Here is a 19,203-nt window from a genome sequence, read left to right on the forward strand (position 1 = left end):
CATACTATAGCGCGCAGTTTTTCATCATTTTTGAAGATTAAAAAAAAATGACGAAATGACAAAAACGATGGGTTATAGCCCATGTTTTTTGAAATTTTGAAAAAAAAAGTTAGCCTCGTTTCTCATCATTTTGGACCATTGGCTATAGCCCATATCGTACGGCATACTATAGCGCGCCGTTTTTCATCATTTTTGAGGATTTGAAAAAAATGACGAAATGACAAAAACGATGGGTTATAGCCCATGTTTTTTGAAATTTTGAAAAAAAAAGTTAGCCTCGTTTCTCATCATTTTGGACCGTAGGCTATAGCCCATATCGTACGGCATACTATAGCGCGCCGTTTTTCATCATTTTTGAAGATTTTTAAAAAATGACGAAATGACAAAAACGATGGGTTATAGCCCATGTTTTTTGAAATTTTGAAAAAAAAAGTTAGCCTCGTTTCTCATCATTTTGGACCATTGGCTATAGCCCATATCGTACGGCATACTATAGCGCGCCGTTTTTCATCATTTTTGAAGATTTGAAAAAAATGACGAAATGACAAAAACTATGGGTTATAGCCCATGTTTTTTGAAATTTTGAAAAAAAAAGTTAGCCTCGTTTCTCAACATTTTGGACCATTGGCTATAGCCCATATCGTACGGCATACTATAGCGCGCAGTTTTTCATCATTTTTGAAGATTTTAAAAAAATGACGAAATGACAAAAACGATGGGTTATAGCCCATGTTTTTTGAAATTTTGAAAAAAAAAGTTAGCCTCGTTTCTCATCATTTTGGACCGTGGGCTATAGCCCATATCGTACGGCATACTATAGCGCGCAGTTTTTCATCATTTTTGAAGATTTGAAAAAAATGACGAAATGACAAAAACGATGGGTTATAGCCCATGTTTTTTGAAATTTTGAAAAATAAGGTTAGCCTCGTTTCTCATCATTTTGGACCATTGGCTATAGCCCATATCGTACGGCATACTATAGCGCGCCGTTTTTCATCATTTTTGAGGATTTGAAAAAAATGACGAAATGACAAAAACGATGGGTTATAGCCCATGTTTTTTGAAATTTTGAAAAAAAAAGTTAGCCTCGTTTCTCATCATTTTGGAACGTGGGCTATAGCCCATATCGTACGGCATACTATAGCGCGCAGTTTTTCATCATTTTTGAAGATTTGAAAAAAATGACGAAATGACAAAAACGATGGGTTATAGCCCATGTTTTTTGAAATTTTGGAAAAAAAAGTTAGCCTCGTTTCTCATCATTTTGGACCATTGGCTATAGCCCATATCGTACGGCATACTATAGCGCGCCGTTTTTTATCATTTTTGAAGATTTGAAAAAAATGACGAAATGACAAAAACGATGGGTTATAGCCCATGTTTTTTGAAATTTTGAAAAAGTTAGCCTCGAGTTAGCCTCGTTTCTCATCATTTTGGACCGTAGGCTATAGCCCATATCGTACGGCATACTATAGCGCGCCGTTTTTCATCATTTTTGAAGATTTGAAAAAAATGACGAAATGACAAAAACGATGGGTTATAGCCCATGTTTTTTGAAATTTTGAAAAAAAAAGTTAGCCTCGTTTCTCATCATTTTGGACCATTGGCTATAGCCCATATCGTACGGCATACTATAGCGCGCCGTTTTTCATCATTTTTGAGGATTTGAAAAAAATGACGAAATGACAAAAACGATGGGTTATAGCCCATGTTTTTTGAAATTTTGAAAAAAAAGGTTAGCCTCGTTTCTCATCATTTTGGACCATTGGCTATAGCCCATATCGTACGGCATACTATAGCGCGCCGTTTTTCATCATTTTTGAGGATTTGAAAAAAATGACGAAATGACAAAAACGATGGGTTATAGCCCATGTTTTTTGAAATTTTGAAAAAAAAAGTTAGCCTCGTTTCTCATCATTTTGGAACGTGGGCTATAGCCCATATCGTACGGCATACTATAGCGCGCAGTTTTTCATCATTTTTGAAGATTTTAAAAAAATGACGAAATGACAAAAACGATGGGTTATAGCCCATGTTTTTTGAAATTTTGAAAAAAAAAGTTAGCCTCGTTTCTCATCATTTTGGACCGTGGGCTATAGCCCATATCGTACGGCATACTATAGCGCGCCGTTTTTCATCATTTTTGAGGATTTGAAAAAAATGACGAAATGACAAAAACGATGGGTTATAGCCCATGTTTTTTGAAATTTTGAAAAAAAAAGTTAGCCTCGTTTCTCATCATTTTGGACCGTGGGCTATAGCCCATATCGTACGGCATACTATAGCGCGCCGTTTTTCATCATTTTTGAAGATTTGAAAAAAATGACGAAATGACAAAAACGATGGTTTATAGCCCATGTTTTTTGAAATTTTGGAAAAAAAAGTTAGCCTCGTTTCTCATCATTTTGGACCATTGGCTATAGCCCATATCGTACGGCATACTATAGCGCGCCGTTTTTCATCATTTTTGAGGATTTGAAAAAAATTACGAAATGACAAAAACGATGGGTTATAGCCCATGTTTTTTGAAATTTTGAAAAAAAAAGTTAGCCTCGTTTCTCATCATTTTGGACCGTGGGCTATAGCCCATATCGTACGGCATACTATAGCTCTCCGTTTTTCATCATTTTTGAGGATTTGAAAAAAATTAAAAAATTAAAAAAACGATGGGTTATAGCCCATGTTTTTTGAAATTTTGAAAAAAAAAGTTAGCCTCGTTTCTCATCATTTTGGACCATTGGCTATAGCCCATATCGTACGGCATACTATAGCGCGCCGTTTTTCATCATTTTTGAGGATTTGAAAAAAATGACGAAATGACAAAAACGATGGGTTATAGCCCATGTTTTTTTAAATTTTGAAAAAAAAAGTTAGCCTCGTTTCTCATCATTTTGGAACGTGGGCTATAGCCCATATCGTACGGCATACTATAGAGCGCAGTTTTTCATCATTTTTGAAGATTTTTAAAAAATGACGAAATGACAAAAACAATGGGTTATAGCCCATGTTTTTTGAAATTTTGAAAAAAAAAGTTAGCCTCGTTTCTCATCATTTTGGACCGTGGGCTATAGCCCATATCGTACGGCATACTATAGCGCGCCGTTTTTCATCATTTTTGAGGATTTGAAAAAAATGACGAAATGACAAAAACGATGGGTTATAGCCCATGTTTTTTGAAATTTTGAAAAAAAAAGTTAGCCTCGTTTCTCATCATTTTGGACCGTGGGCTATAGCCCATATCGTACGGCATACCTATAGCGCGCCGTTTTTCATCATTTTTGAGGATTTAAAAAAAAATGACGAAATGACAAAAACGATGGGTTATACCGTTATAGCCCATGTTTTTTTAAATTTTGGAAAAAAACGTTAGCCTCGTTTCTCATCATTTTGGACCGTGGGCTATAGCCCATATCGTACGGCATACTATAGCGCGCAGTTTTTCATCATTTTTGAAGATTTGAAAAAAATGACGAAATGACAAAAACGATGGGTTATAGCCCATGTTTTTCGAAATTTTGAAAAAAAATGGTTAGCCTCGTTTCTCATCATTTTGGACCATTGGCTATAGCCCATATCGTACGGCATACTATAGCGCGCCGTTTTTCATCATTTTTGAGGATTTGAAAAAAATGCCGAAATGACAAAAACGATGGGTTATAGCCCATGTTTTTTGAAATTTTGAAAAAAAAAGTTAGCCTCGTTTCTCATCATTTTGGAACGTGGGCTATAGCCCATATCGTACGGCATACTATAGCGCGCAGTTTTTCATCATTTTTGAAGATTTTAAAAAAATGACGAAATGACAAAAACGATGGGTTATAGCCCATGTTTTTTGAAATTTTGAAAAAAAAAGTTAGCCTCGTTTCTCATCATTTTGGACCGTGGGCTATAGCCCATATCGTATGGCATACTATAGCGCGCAGTTTTTCATCATTTTTGAAGATTTGAAAAAAATGACGAAATGACAAAAACGATGGGTTATAGCCCATGTTTTTTGAAATTTTGAAAAACTAAAGTTAGCCTCGTTTCTCATCATTTTGGACCATTGGCTATAGCCCATATCGTACGGCATACTATAGCGCGCCGTTTTTCATCATTTTTGAGGATTTGAAAAAAATGACGAAATGACAAAAACGATGGGTTATAGCCCATGTTTTTTGAAATTTTGAAAAAAAAAGTTAGCCTCGTTTCTCATCATTTTGGACCGTGGGCTATAGCCCATATCGTACGGCATACTATAGCGCGCCGTTTTTCATCATTTTTGAGGATTTGAAAAAAATGAAAAAATGAAAAAAACGATGGGTTATAGCCCATGTTTTTTGAAATTTTGAAAAAAAAGGTTAGCCTCGTTTCTCATCATTTTGGACCATTGGCTATAGCCCATATCGTACGGCATACTATAGCGCGCCGTTTTTCATCATTTTTGAGGATTTAAAAAAAATGACGAAATGACAAAAACGATGGGTTATAGCCCATGTTTTTTGAAAATTTGAAAAATAAAGTTAGCCTCGTTTCTCATCATTTTGGAACGTGGGCTATAGCCCATATCGTACGGCATACTATAGCGCGCAGTTTTTCATCATTTTTGAGGATTTAAAAAAAATGACGAAATGACAAAAACGATGGGTTATAGCCCACTTTTTTTGAAATTTTGGGAAAAAAAGTTAGCCTCGTTTCTCATCATTTTGGACCGTGGGCTATAGCCCATATCGTACGGCATACTATAGCGCGCAGTTTTTCATCATTTTTGAAGATTTGAAAAAAATGACGAAATGACAAAAACGATGGGTTATAGCCCATGTTTTTTGAAATTTTGAAAAAAAAAGTTAGCCTCGTTTCTCATCATTTTGGACCATTGGCTATAGCCCATATCGTACGGCATACTATAGCGCGCCGTTTTTCATCATTTTTGAGGATTTGAAAAAAATGCCGAAATGACAAAAACGATGGGTTATAGCCCATGTTTTTTGAAATTTTGAAAAAAAAAGTTAGCCTCGTTTCTCATCATTTTGGAACGTGGGCTATAGCCCATATCGTACGGCATACTATAGCGCGCAGTTTTTCATCATTTTTGAAGATTTTAAAAAAATGACGAAATGACAAAAACGATGGGTTATAGCCCATGTTTTTTGAAATTTTGAAAAAAAAAGTTAGCCTCGTTTCTCATCATTTTGGACCGTGGGCTATAGCCCATATCGTATGGCATACTATAGCGCGCAGTTTTTCATCATTTTTGAAGATTTGAAAAAAATGACGAAAACGATGGGTTATAGCCCATGTTTTTTGAAATTTTGAAAAACTAAAGTTAGCCTCGTTTCTCATCATTTTGGACCATTGGCTATAGCCCATATCGTACGGCATACTATAGCGCGCCGTTTTTCATCATTTTTGAGGATTTGAAAAAAATGACGAAATGACAAAAACGATGGGTTATAGCCCATGTTTTTTGAAATTTTGAAAAAAAAAGTTAGCCTCGTTTCTCATCATTTTGGACCGTGGGCTATAGCCCATATCGTACGGCATACTATAGCGCGCCGTTTTTCATCATTTTTGAAGATTTGAAAAAAAAGACGAAAATCACTCGAGACAACGGACTATATATAGCCCATGGTCTCGGAGTGATTTTCGTCTTTTTATCAAATCATCGTTTTTCATCATTTTTGACCATGGGCTAAGTATACTACTACTTATACTTATTATACTACTTATAAATATAAGTTTACTACTACTAGTACTTGGGGTTATCTATGAAAAGGCAACACAATGAGCAGAAGAAAAAAATAAACCATGTAAAGACAACAAATTGAGCAGAGCACTGCAGGGGCTTGAAGCCCGTTCTGGTAAACCAGGAGTACCACAACCAGTGCCTTAGTTCGTTTTATTGTAATTTACAGGTCCATTATTTTCATCCTGTACTCAAATCCTGCAAAATCATGAAAAACGTCATGCGAAACCATGGACTATAGTATTTACGTGATTCATCTTTTTTTCAAATGCTCAAATCTTGAAAAATCACACCCGTGTTCAGTAAGTGCTGCAACTCTGCTGAGTTGCACCACGGCATACTATAGAGCGTCGCAGTCCCGCCCCCTCGAGTGACCCGGAAAATAAATCCCCGTTCATTTTCCTCAGACTTTTCAGAAAGTATTTATTAAAGACGTTTACGCCGCGGACAAAGACAACTGGAGTTGTGACCAAATCATGACGGCACAATGTTTTGGGCAAAACAAAGAATTAGAAAAAAAAACAGGTACAACACTTTGTTGTTTTTCTTCTTTGTTTGGGCCAAGATATTGTGTTTGTTGTCATGATTCGTCACCACTCTGCTTCGTACGACACTTGGGTCTTTAAATAAATACTTTGAAATGTCTATGGGAAGAATGCATTGGGATTAATTTCCTGGGCCTGGCATAGTCATGAAAGCTTTTTTTCCAATCCTCTTAAATCATGAGCTTGTAGCATCAGATTTTTTTGTCAATGTTCCCCTCAGAATAGTGATTCTAGGGTTAATGTAATTAATGTAGCAAATACATAAATGAAAATTTGATTTATTACATTAACGATATGAACGAATGAATGGATATTAATTGAAAAAAGTAGCAATCAAAGATTTGGCACTCCTCTGTAGTAACGAGGAAACCCTATACTAGGGGTCCGAGAACCATGTGATCAGAACCATCACTGGCCTCTACACTGGCTCCCGGTTAAATACATATAGTTCAAAATCCTCGCCTATAAAGCTCACAATGGTCAGGCACCACAATATTTCAAAGAAGTCATCGATCCCTACAATCTTAACAGAACAGTGTGTTCATAGTTTACAAAAATGTTTAGTCCTGAATATCAAAAGTTACAATAGGAGGCAGAGCGTTTAAGTTCTCCCGGCATCTGTCCTCGGGGGTGACACGCTCTGCACAGTCAAGACTAGATTAAAAACCTCCATGACAAAAGGTCACCCGACAAAGTAAAGAGGGTGAGAAGAGAACCCCTCCACCCAACCCCTCGGCATGGTCACGCCACCAGGGCGAGTTAATTGCACAACCAAACACTGTTGTATATATATCAGTATATTATGTACACGTAATAGAGGCTAGTATTTTATAGAGAAAGGCTTTATTATGTGATGAGAGTTTAATTGTGTTTAAGTGCTTTGCATTATATGAAATGTCTTGTCGTAGTTTACCGTTTTGCCTCATTCTAGTGTTGTTCTATAACCCACTGAGTATTTACTTTAATAAAGATTGTTATACATTTAAAACCCTCGTCTGTGGTCCTTCCAGGTTCGGACAGGACTACAGTTTGTAGTAAACTCAGTCTTTTACTTAATTTCCATATATAAATGTTTAGGCATTTTGAGCAAAGATCCCAGGAGGAGAGAGATACAAAAGTCAGAATACGAAAGTGAGGCAAGAGGAGACATGGGTAGGGATGGAGCTCATTAATTTATATCGATCAGGCTTAGAGCAATTTATATTATTTTGAGGAAAGACAGGAGACAAACTCTGAACAGAACCAGTATCTACTGGGGAAATTGACCTTTTTACCAATAAAATAAAGAAACTGTTAACAGGTTAATATATGTTCCGCCACTTTAAAAGCGTAATTGAGTTTACCCAGATAGTGCTGGTTGGCATTTATTGAGTCACCTCTTGATTATTCAAACATGAACGGGCCACTACGCTCAACAAGCCCAAAGCTTATTGATATCGGGTACTCAATAAGTTTAAGGATTTTTCCTGGTATCGCTCCATCCCTACACAGCTTATTGATAACGGGTACTCAAGTTTAAGGATTTTGTTCGGGTATCGAGCTCCATCGCTACACATGGGTATCAACGTTTTATTGCTCACGGTCAAGCGGTCCATGAGCTATGCCCGTTTAAAGTTTGAATTTTCAGTTGAGTGCTATAGCGCCACCTATTGGACAATGGTTGTGGGCTTTGTGTCCTCGCCGTTTGGCATTGCCCTCTAGGTTGTCCTGATCAGATGGGGTGATGGGAAATCAGGGCAAATCGTCATTTTCAAATTATTGGGAGCCCAAAAAAAAAGGAGGGCTACCATATTGCCAAGTTTGACGAAAACCCGACAGCACAGTTCAGCCAGAACTAACATTTTTGGTGGAAGGAGAAGAGAAAAATAAGGGAACAAGAGTCCCTTCGGGCTTGGTCCCTAAATAGACTTGTAACCCAACTGTAGGGAGTACAAACACAGTAAAGAACCTGGGGGTTATCATCTATGAAAAGGAAACAATGAGCAGAAAATGAACCATGTAAATACAACAAATTGAGGGCACCGCAGGGAGTTGAACCCCGTTCTGGTAAACCAGGAGTACCACACCAGTGCCTTAGTTTTTGTTTATAATTTACAGGTCCAAATCAGTCATTAGTTTCAATTTTGCAATATAATTTAAAAAAAGAGAGAGCCTACACACTCAATTTGAATCTTGACTATAATGATAGCCATGCTTATGTCTTTATACAATTGAAAGCCGGAAGACTCACTCCACAAATACCTTAAGGAAAACTCCTCCGACATAAACTAAGAAAATATTTTGTCATGCTCATAAAGTGCTGCAAAGTGCTAAAAGTGAAAAGTGCAGCAGAAAACGTTTGGGTCATAGGCCCATCGTCAATGCCAAAGTTTTAGCTGCAAATGGCAGCATAAATAAATCACATCAATACACACCACATAATGTGATGTTAACTGACACGATGAAGCTTGCACATTATAAGACATACATCACATCAACCAACATCACATACCTAGCCCTACCCTAACCCTATAAGTTAATTATGTGATGTTGGGATGACATGATGAAGCCTTACTCACAAATGTGAAATGAGAGAAGACATAAACACACATCACATACCGGGCCTGTGTTCATAGGTGATGTGGGCTTACGTAATGAAGCTTTACTCACAAATTAGATCTGATAATATAGCACGAACAATGGTCTTATGACCTAGATGTTTGCTGCTGCACTTTTCACTTCAAGCACTTTGAGCGCTTTATGAACATGAACAAAATAGATTTTCTTGGTCTCTGCCCAAGCAGTTGGCCTTTAGGTTTCCGTGGCGCAAGTATTTTTCTATCTAGTTGTCCCATGTAGGAAACATGGGGCAAGACTGTACAATTTATGCCATTTGTGGACGATTGACATAAATTATACGAGGTAGCAGCATTCTTTGCACCCCAGTATTTGTCAGCAATATTATGAACATTAGTACACAACATGAACAGCAATAAACACAATTCATATGGCGCAATGCCAACAGACGTGAATGACGAGCTAGCCGCAATTGCTGTGAAAAATCACCTTTAAAAAAACCACATAAATTCACATCACATATCGGCCTGTGTTCATATCTGATGTGAACTGACGTGATGACGCTTTACTGGTAAATTACATGAAACAGCTCCAAATGAGAAACTGTACGCGAGACATGACCCGACTCACACATACACTAGTGAAGAACTAGTGTCATAGATAGGAAAGAAAGAAATAAGAAATTACAATACAATAAAGCAAAATGCGATTAAAAACTCTGAGACCAAAAACAAATAACTTTATTAAAGCAAAGAAGAGAGAAAAGATGAAGGTTGGGTAAAAACCTTGTACGTCCAAAATGGTTACTTTTATGGACCAAAACAACTGATCCAATATTATTAATATAACAATCTGTGTTCCAATGTTATTATTTAGTCACAAGCTCTTGCTGATACTTCACTGGTTTGAAAAACAGAATACTACTTAAATATTCAATAATGGATTATCTTTGCCTCATGAGATTGGCCATTTGCTACTTGTGTGTGACACTGTAGCATGACCAAGTAAGGAAATTAATTACAAAAGGTTGAACTATGGAGATACAAGGTTTCTGCCCAACAGTCAAGGATAATAAACTACTCACTTACCTTCAATATCAGCACTAAACAAAATACACACACCAACGAAGGAAGCAAATGACACAGCGGCCATCATTTGCTTCCTCTTGTTAGTTTACACAGACCTACAGCATAGTAAGCTGTAAACACAGTGTTAAGGGGCTACATGCTACCATAATGACACAAGACATAAAGCACACACCTCCACATCACATAAAACACTAGTGAAGAACAAGGGAAAGATAGGCAAGAAAAAAGAAATTACCTAAATAAAATAAAGCAAAATGCGATTAAAAACTATGACAACAAAATATAAACAACTTTATTAAAGAATAGAGAGGAGACACAAGAGAACATACATTATGTGATGTGGATGTGGACAGACTTTACCCGTAAATTATGTTAAACGATAAATAAATCACATGCCTCCACAAACATCACATAACTGTGATGTGGACTGGCATTATACACACAAATTAAGTGAAATTATACATGGCGCGAAAGACAACCTATGGTATGGTAGCATGTAGCCCACTTAAACAAGCAGCAGGAATCAGACGGTTAACTAACCTTCACTGATAACAGCACCCAGCAGTGGCAACAGCATAGAGTTCACCCAGCAGTGGCAACAGCATAGAGTTCACACCTCCAGTGCGCTTCACTTTCTGAAATGGCAGGGGAAAAGAAAATTAGTTGTCGGCCTACAGGATGACATTTTGGAAGTCATAACAGTCACTGACAGAGCTGTGTCACCATTATTACACACATTCTAGGGCTATAATCTGCCTTGTGCAACCATTTCTTTTATGAAGCCTAAAAGCAAAAAAGTTCTGTATGTAATTACCATGGGGGGCCTTCCGTCACTCGGTTGAAGATAGCCGGTATTAATAGAGCCGCGTAGGTTGTATGGCACAATACGTCCCGAGCACCGTACGCCTCGTAATCTCAGGGAGCGTTCGTTGACACCGTTATTCGTTTCAGCTCAGCCGAGTAGACACTCTATTATCAATACCAGCCATCTCCTGAAGACTGCATCCAAGGTCACCGCATGACACCAAGGTCACATGATCAACCTGTAAGACACAAACATACACCAACATTACTCTTTATCCAGATATTATACATTGTAGAAAACACATCTTTAGGAAATTCTTGCATTTTTCTTTTGCAACCAGATCTTATTTTAATGATGTTTGAGACAAAAAACACTTTCCTGGGGTTTTTATGCGTTTAGATATTTCAGTATTTCAAAGAGTCCATGATGTCATGGACACTGGGCTCACTTCCTTCCTGGACTAAATGTTGTCTCAGTAAGACAGCCCTCCCCCTATCCACAAGGAGGAGCAGTGGCCCAAAGCATTGTGGGAATTGTAGTTCAGGAAGGAAGTGAGCCCGGTGTCCATGACATCATGGAGTCCATGGACACTTTGAAATACTAAAATATCTAAAAACACATAAAAACCCCAGGAAAGTGCGTCTCAAAAATCATTCAAATAAGATCTGGTTGCAAAAGGGGTGACGTGGCCCAATGAATGCATCTGAGCCACAGTTACAACTTGTGTTACCATTATGTACTAAAGTAAAAAGGTATGGCATCAAAATGCACTTAAAAAAGGAACAAATGTAGCTCATTAAGCAGAACTGTCCCATATCAAATGTTTGAAAGAAAGATAAATCTGAAAATAGAAGATCTTCAATCTCACAATGCATTGCATCACAATGCATTGTGAGATTGTAGATCAGCTACTTCCAAATGGCCAAAATGTGGTTGTAGCCCAGTGGTAAATTGTGTAGCCAATGTACCAAAAGGATATATTTTTTTAAATAATCCGAATCTACAAAATAACTAGTAAAGTGTCCACATAATAGAATATAAAAGTACAATATTATTGTCCACAGTACTTCAGTAGATGTAATTATTTACTTTCCACCTGTTTGTTTGTTTATTTGTTTGTGTCTCAAAAAGTACCAACACATTCCTCATATTGTTGTTCTTTTAGAGTCACAATAAACAACCAACAGTCCTTCTAACAACACTAATATTGTAACAATAACAGAGTTAATGTTGGCTAACAAGTTACAACAACCATGCTGTTCTCAAACAAACCTTACCTTGTTGCATTTGCCCCAAACACACTGCTGTCTGCTACGGAACGCGTGCGTCTCCATTTTAAATCATAAGCCCCGCCTACTGTATCCGGGTCTAGACCGTCGGTCATTGGTCCGTCAGAGTGTATGGATCACAGCTGTGTGGAAGGAAGCCGCACGCATGCGCGCGCACACGCACGCACGCACCCACATACACGACGGACTGACAGACAGACAGACAGACGATGATGGACAGTTCAACATAATGAATCGGTTCACATTGCTTTCGGTCGGAGGAGGAGAGGTGGAGGTGGGGGTGGAGGTGGGGGTGGTGGAGGAGGAGGAGGAGGAGGAGGAGGAGGGGGTGGGGGTGGGGGTGGAGGAATAGGAGGAGGGGGAGGAGGTGGGGGGGGAGGAGGTGGAGGAGGATTTGCTGTGGTTAACGGAATGTTAGTCAAGTCAGTTTTAGTTCCCACTGGGATTTCCTGACAGTGTGGGAGGGTGCCTCACCGGTGGGGAGGGACTGGGAGTTGGCTGAGATCCAGGAAGGTGTTGCTGGCTGCAATGAATAAAGGTTGGGTTTTGGTTACAACTGGTATATCTATCTATTAGTAAAGTAAATGAGGTGGTTGAATGGAGTGATAATAGTAGGCTATGGCTTCAGGTTTTTTCATGATTTTTCTGAGATTCGAGAAGCACATTTTTGGAGGTTATACATTTTTAAAACATCTGATACATCAACGAAAAACAGTGGGAAGTGGGAATGAATTGGTATAGAAGGATAACCTGGGAGAGAAACGGAGCAGAGGACAAACCTAATGAAATGTTGTCCAGCAGGGGGCGTGGGTTTTCCCAGGCTAGGACAAACCGTCACTAAAGAATTTCCTCGTTTCTCATCATTTTGGACCATGGGCTATAGCCCATATCGTACGGCATACTATAGCGCGCCGTTTTTCATCATTTTTGAGGATTTGAAAAAAAATACGAAATGACAAAAACGATGGGTTATAGCCCATGTTTTTTGAAATTTTGAAAAAAAAAAGTTAGCCTCGTTTCTCATCATTTTGGACCGTGGGCTATAGCCCATATCGTACGGCATACTATAGCGCGCCGTTTTTCATCATTTTTGAAGATTTGAAAAAAATGACGAAATGACAAAAACGATGGGTTATAGCCCATGTTTTTTGAAATTTTGAAAAAAAAAGTTATCCTCGTTTCTCATCATTTTGGACCATGGGCTATAGCCCATATCGTACGGCATACTATAGCGCGCCGTTTTTCATCATTTTTGAGGATTGAAAAAAATTACGAAATGACAAAAACGATGGGTTATAGCCCATGTTTTTTGAAATTTTGAAAAAAAAAGTTATCCTCATTTCTCATCATTTTGGACCATGGGCTATAGCCCATATCGTACGGCATACTATAGCGCTGTTTTTTTTTTAACCCTAACTCGGCTATAATCCATGGTCAAAAACGATGAAAAACGAGGATTTGAAAAAAAGACAAAATCACTTCCTGACCATGGAACGTTTTACTTTGAAATGTTTTGTATTTCAGATCAACATATCCGCCTGGGTGACAGCAGACTGCTGGGCAAACAACCAAGAAGAAGAAAAAAACATGGCTTCTACAGACCCATTTAAGTTTTTGTTCTCTTCATTATTTCTGAACTATCTGAAATATGTCGAATATAACATTCACGCGGTCAAACATTATACAACTGCAAGAATCAAGACCACCACTTGGTGTGAATATTCCACAAACTTAGCCCACACCGTTGCCTTATGCTCTTTATACATTTGTTTTATTGTTTTCCCTCCCAAGTCCTTCATTGATAATACTTTATTTGTCACCACAACACGCACTGACTGCGGTCAAGACAGGATCTATAGGAGTCCTGTGGAAGTGCTAGTATACTGCATTACACACAGGCACACGACCTCTCTTCAATCACATAGCATACAGTACAGTAGCTGCATCCATCAAATAGCACTATATATACATATACAACTCAATACCAACAATAAACTGTCATTCTGCTATTTGAGTTCACCCTAAGACCAGTGGTTCTCAACCCTTTTTTAAGAGTACACTTTCAGAGTTACAGGGTGCAACAGGTATCTCACTTAGCTTTAGCCGACCCCCTGGAACCCCCAGGTTGAGAACCACCCCGAGTTGAGAACCACTGTTCTCAAAAACAACAAACGCAGCGTGCGGTAACCAGGCATTGCTGGCGCTCTTACAGACTCAGTCATTTCACAAGTTTTCAAACCAATTCCATTTATGCTTTTGCACATACTTGCACAATATTTTCTTTCTAAGAAAATAACCAACAGAATTTATAAATATTTTTGGCAATTTACTCATTGTATTTTATTTTCAGATTTTCTTCCTGATGGATGGAGCGCAAACAAGACCTAATTTGGCAAAAGCTAGTGTTGTGTCCTAAAGGGCAGACGTTCAAGCACTAGTTCAAGGCCATTTATACAGTTGAGCCAATTATAACCACTTTAACCCTGGTGTCAATATTTATTTTTCTAAAAGTCTTTCCCAAAAAAGTAAAAGGAAAATGCAAAAACGATTTTATTTTATATATAATGCAGATCTATAAGCTCTCACAACACAACCTGAGCTTGTAGATCAGCCATTTTCAGTAAAAATCAGGGCTTAAGTGGTTAAGAGCTCATGTTAACTTTAAACTATAAGGCAGGCAAAGCAATGTTACTTGGAGCTTGTGGGAGTTAATATTGCGACAAGTGACTTTAAAAAGCAAAAGGCATAGTTTGATTTCATAAGAGATGTGTGTGACTAGTTTATAAATAAAAAACATTGGCCTTATTCTCTAACTTTTACACAACAAAGCATTACAAAGCAGAGCAGTGAAATAGGCCTACACTCATAAAGTATACAATGATGTTTAACATCAAATTAAAGCAATACAAAGCTATTGCACGGCTACCCCGATAATCAACTTTGCATGAAGCAAATGTTGGATGTCATTCACCCACGCACACACGCGTGTGCTAGTCACACACACACACACACACACACACACACACACACACACACACACACACACACACACACACACACAGTAAACTTGTAAATACAGAAAAAAGCAGGTAATTTACAGCTGGAAAATCGCAAATGTACAGCTAGCATAGGCTACACATCAAAGCAAATGTGAAGGACTTGAACATCAACTCTAAATAATATGCTGATTCTAGACAATGGACCAACCAGTAGCCTGCCAAAGTTTGTATCAGAACATTAATTTACATTTATTGCCAACACCATGGGGACATGCTGTCAAAGTGCGTGAACCAAGACCAATAAGTTCAAAATGAAACAAAAAGAGTTGTTTTGTCGATTTCCATCAGGAATACATTTTAGTAGACAATAGTCACATTTAGCAATAATAGGCCCCATCGGTTAAGATCCACTGCTTAAAGATTTGGTCCACAAAAATATAAATTAAAAAAAAAGGTCTAACGGTTACCGTCTCTGTAGATTTAGAGGCCCTGTAAAAGGAAGCCACGATACATGTCCATCAGAAGGCCATTGTTGACCATCCACATCAAACCCGGGATTGTCATTCTCATGGATAAGGCAAATAAGTGAAGAAAGGAGTTCAAAACTCAAACTTTGGCAAGTATTGGTGTGATTCCTGTTTTCCACAAAACACTGTCAACTTTATCTTTATCATGCATCAACGCTGTCAGAAAACAAAAAAACAGCACTTTGTTTAAGTCAGTAGTATTAGAACAAAGATAATGCCTAATTTATACTACCTTGTACAACAGTGTCGTGTGCTGAAAAGAGACCCCTGTTGTATTGTAGGCCCACTATTTTCGGCACGCGACTCTGTCGTGTGAAGTGTCCTATAAATCGGGCTTAAGCAGTGCAACATTGCACCGGTGATATTATGTCCTCGTGAGAGTAAATACATGGGATCCAGTGTTCAAGCAAAAAGAAAACATAACGTAAAGCTGGTGTACATGATCATTCAATACACTATGTCGTTATTGCACATGCTCTTATGAGAACCGCTGCTGAGGAGTTTGAATACGCGTTTGGCCTGGTTCCATTTGAGCCCTTATGCCCTTTCCTTTCCTCATTTATTGTAAACTTCCTCGTACCACCTAAAGGTTTTATTTATTTAAAAATGTTTCGTTTTAGTTGAGCTTTGATTAGTTTTATTTTTTTATTTTGATTTGTCAGGGGCAAGGTTCAAAAAGTATTGTTTAATAAAGACAGATTGTCATACCAAAATCTGTTCACACTTAAAACTGACACAGCTAAAACATTAAATAGATTTCATATTTACCCAAAATACTGGGCTTATGTATGAATTGAATTAAGAAAACCGAAAGACATGCAGGATCAATTATTTACTTGGTTTTAGTTTGTTTTGTAAGCAAACAAAAGTGTCAGTTACTGTATCTTTCTTTTTCTTGTAAAGCCTGGATATTTTATTTCAGTTAACTTAAATGTTTGAATTTGTTTTACATCTAGTGTTCCTTATTTTGTTAGTTTTATTTAACTATAATCAAAAATAAAATAAAATTGATTTTCTGATCTGTTACACTTAGTATATTCTGTGAGACCATACTCATTACACATACCCCATGAGAGTTAAATTGACACAGCCCGTCTCCTGTCTTTCCCCTGTCCAATGTTCCCTTCCAAGATTATTGGTGATTATTACCAATGCAGGATGAGGCTACTGAGTGACTGAACTGGAACCTATCTCGGGCCTTGGTTCTGCTATTCAGAACCTTGGACTAATGGCTGACAGACCGTTCACAAGCTTCCCCCACAGACACAAATAGAACTACCGGTAGTTCACAATTAGCAGTGTTCACCCACGTACATTCCTCCACGGTGTCTGGTGATACATTGTGGATGTCATTTACATTTGCATTGCACTTGCAGAAATATCTCCATGCCACAAGGAGTAAACTTGCATTTCTGTGGCAGTCAAAGTTAAGGTTTCGTCCTCGGACGAAGCGATTGGAACACACGTCGACATGTTCTTGTGCACAGGCGTTTATGTACATACACGTGTTGTGACTAATTGGATTCCTTTCACGAGCTGTGAGTAAACATGCATCGACACTCAATTCTGTCCAACGGCTCTTAAAGAGAGGCTTTGCACGTAGATACTGATCCCAGGCCAGCTTCATGATCCCAAATCCTGATCCTTCTCTGAATCTAGGGTCGGAAGCAAAAATCCGGTCTGAGATCAGTACCTACGGAAAAGTCTTCAACCAGCTCCCGTCTTCGCCTATGAGAGCCAGGACACGCATTACTGAAACCACCAGAGGCACATTGCAAACACCTTCTTCTTCGCTCTCACAACAAGGAAAACTGCAGACTTAATCGCTCAGAGATGCCAAAAGATGTAGTAGTTAGGCGGTTGTAGGGAAAGAACAGAGAGTGTGGGGGAAACATGAAGCTTAATTTATATTCCGTAATACTGGCATCGTGCGATGGATGATTATGAATTGACCTTAAAAGACAGAAGGCAGAGTTGGATAAGGCTCAAGTTGCACTATAATTGTTGTCCATATTGCCTATAAATTTGAGCTGGTATGGCAGAGGAGAGGGGTGGGTTCATGGGGACACTCGCAAGGCAGGACGTACAGTTGGTAATGGTAGGAGAGGGGTGGAGGGACAGGACAGATAAGGCTGGAGGTGGAGGGTAGGTCTTGGCTAGTTTTCGGTACAGAGGTCAGAGTTCAGAGGTGGCAGCTGTTTGGGGCTGGATCTCCTTTAACAGGTCAGTGTCTCCGACAGGCATTGGCTGCCGCGCTTCCGAGGCGCAGGACGCTGTTGGGGTGTAGCCATGGCAACGCTGGCTGTGTCGCCGGCTTTCAGGAGACTCCAATCAGTTGGCCGTTCCCGGGCATAAACACCTCGTGGGTCTTCAGCTGAGGGAGGGGAAGCAGAATTAAGGCGGACATCTTCAAGACATTTCGAGAGTGGATGATGATGTTACAGCCAAGCGGTATTGGTGGCGGTGAAATCCCAGATAATTAACACTGCAAAAATGTTAGTTATATAGAGCCCGACCGATGACGGATCTTTTGGGCAGATGCACATACCAATTTTGGAGCGATATTTTTGACAAAAAGTGCAACATTTTCCAATCAATTTCAAAAACTTCAACTGATTTGATAAAAGTTTATGTTTTGAGAATATTTATCTTATAGTCTAAGCAAACCGTTTATTTCATTTGACCACTTAAGCCCTATTCACATGACAAAAAAATAAGGTTGAAAGTGGTTCAACTTCGGCCGATACCGATGTTGTCAAAAAAGTCAAGCAATGGCTGACATCAGCCAGAACGATATATCTGTCGGGCTCTAGTTACAGTAGTTATTCTAAGTTTTACATTGTTATGGAGGGAAATAAAATTGCCGACGTGATGAAAAGCAGAGGACGAATGGTCATTAGCAGCAGGTTAGAAATGCAAAGAAAGACAAAAAGCAAAAAGAAGGTTCTTCATTTTTCCAAGGAGACTAGATCAATATTAACCATGTTTTCAATTATCTGCAGCGACTTGCTGTGAGTTACTATCTATCTATCCCCCTCCCACACACTCGCACGCACATGCACGCATCACACACGCGCACGTGCACACAAAAACACGTGATTTCCTCTCATCTCTATTGGGTGTGAGATAGGCGTAAATGTTCATGCTGTACGACCCGATGCCATGACCCTCTTTCAGTGTTGCCATGTCTGCTTTTTATGGGCTTGTTGTTGCGTTTTATTGGGCGTGTTTCTAAAGTGTATAGTTGCTTATTTGGAGCTTGCATTTTCAGGGACCCCACCCCGCAAATTAATATATATTTGTCCGTGGACCCCTCCCATCTGAAAATATCAGGGTGTCAGGGTCGCCCATGCAAGATTTGTGTAAAAGTAACACATTTTCTTTCAAGATAATTTCGAAAATAGCAGATCTACAACGCGTCACATCGCGCCGCGTTGTTATGACCTAGTTCTAGTAGATCTTCTATTTTCAAATAGCCAATTTATATACTTACACAAAGGTGTAAAGTGCTCATGTACAGTAGCCTAGTCGCTTCTTTTGGACTCGTTTTCATAGACACGGTTGTGTCTTTCTCTCACTTGCAACACTGGCCACTTTCCAGTGATAACCATGACAGCATGCACACAGAATGTCAACTATGGAATACTTTGACATTTCAGTCCTCACCAT

At 38.8% G+C, this 19,203-nt stretch overlaps 1 protein-coding gene across 4 annotated transcripts in view; it reads right to left on the bottom strand.

The window, feature by feature from the left end:
- Positions 1-13,757: 13,757 nt before the first annotated feature.
- LOC308325695 (myomegalin-like) overlaps positions 13,758-19,203 on the bottom strand; it is a 73,214-nt gene continuing 67,768 nt past the window's right edge. For all 4 annotated transcript variants that reach the window (XM_080778324.1, XM_080778325.1, XM_080778326.1 and 1 more), the window contains one exon: positions 13,758-17,908. In XM_080778324.1, coding sequence (XP_080634450.1) covers positions 17,751-17,908 — 158 coding nt within the window. In that variant the 3' untranslated portion in view covers positions 13,758-17,750. The remainder of the gene's footprint in view (positions 17,909-19,203) is intronic.

This window comes from Protomyctophum bolini (genome assembly GCF_963924005.1).
Source record: "Protomyctophum bolini genome assembly, chromosome: 12".
Taxonomy (NCBI): domain Eukaryota; kingdom Metazoa; phylum Chordata; class Actinopteri; order Myctophiformes; family Myctophidae; genus Protomyctophum; species Protomyctophum bolini.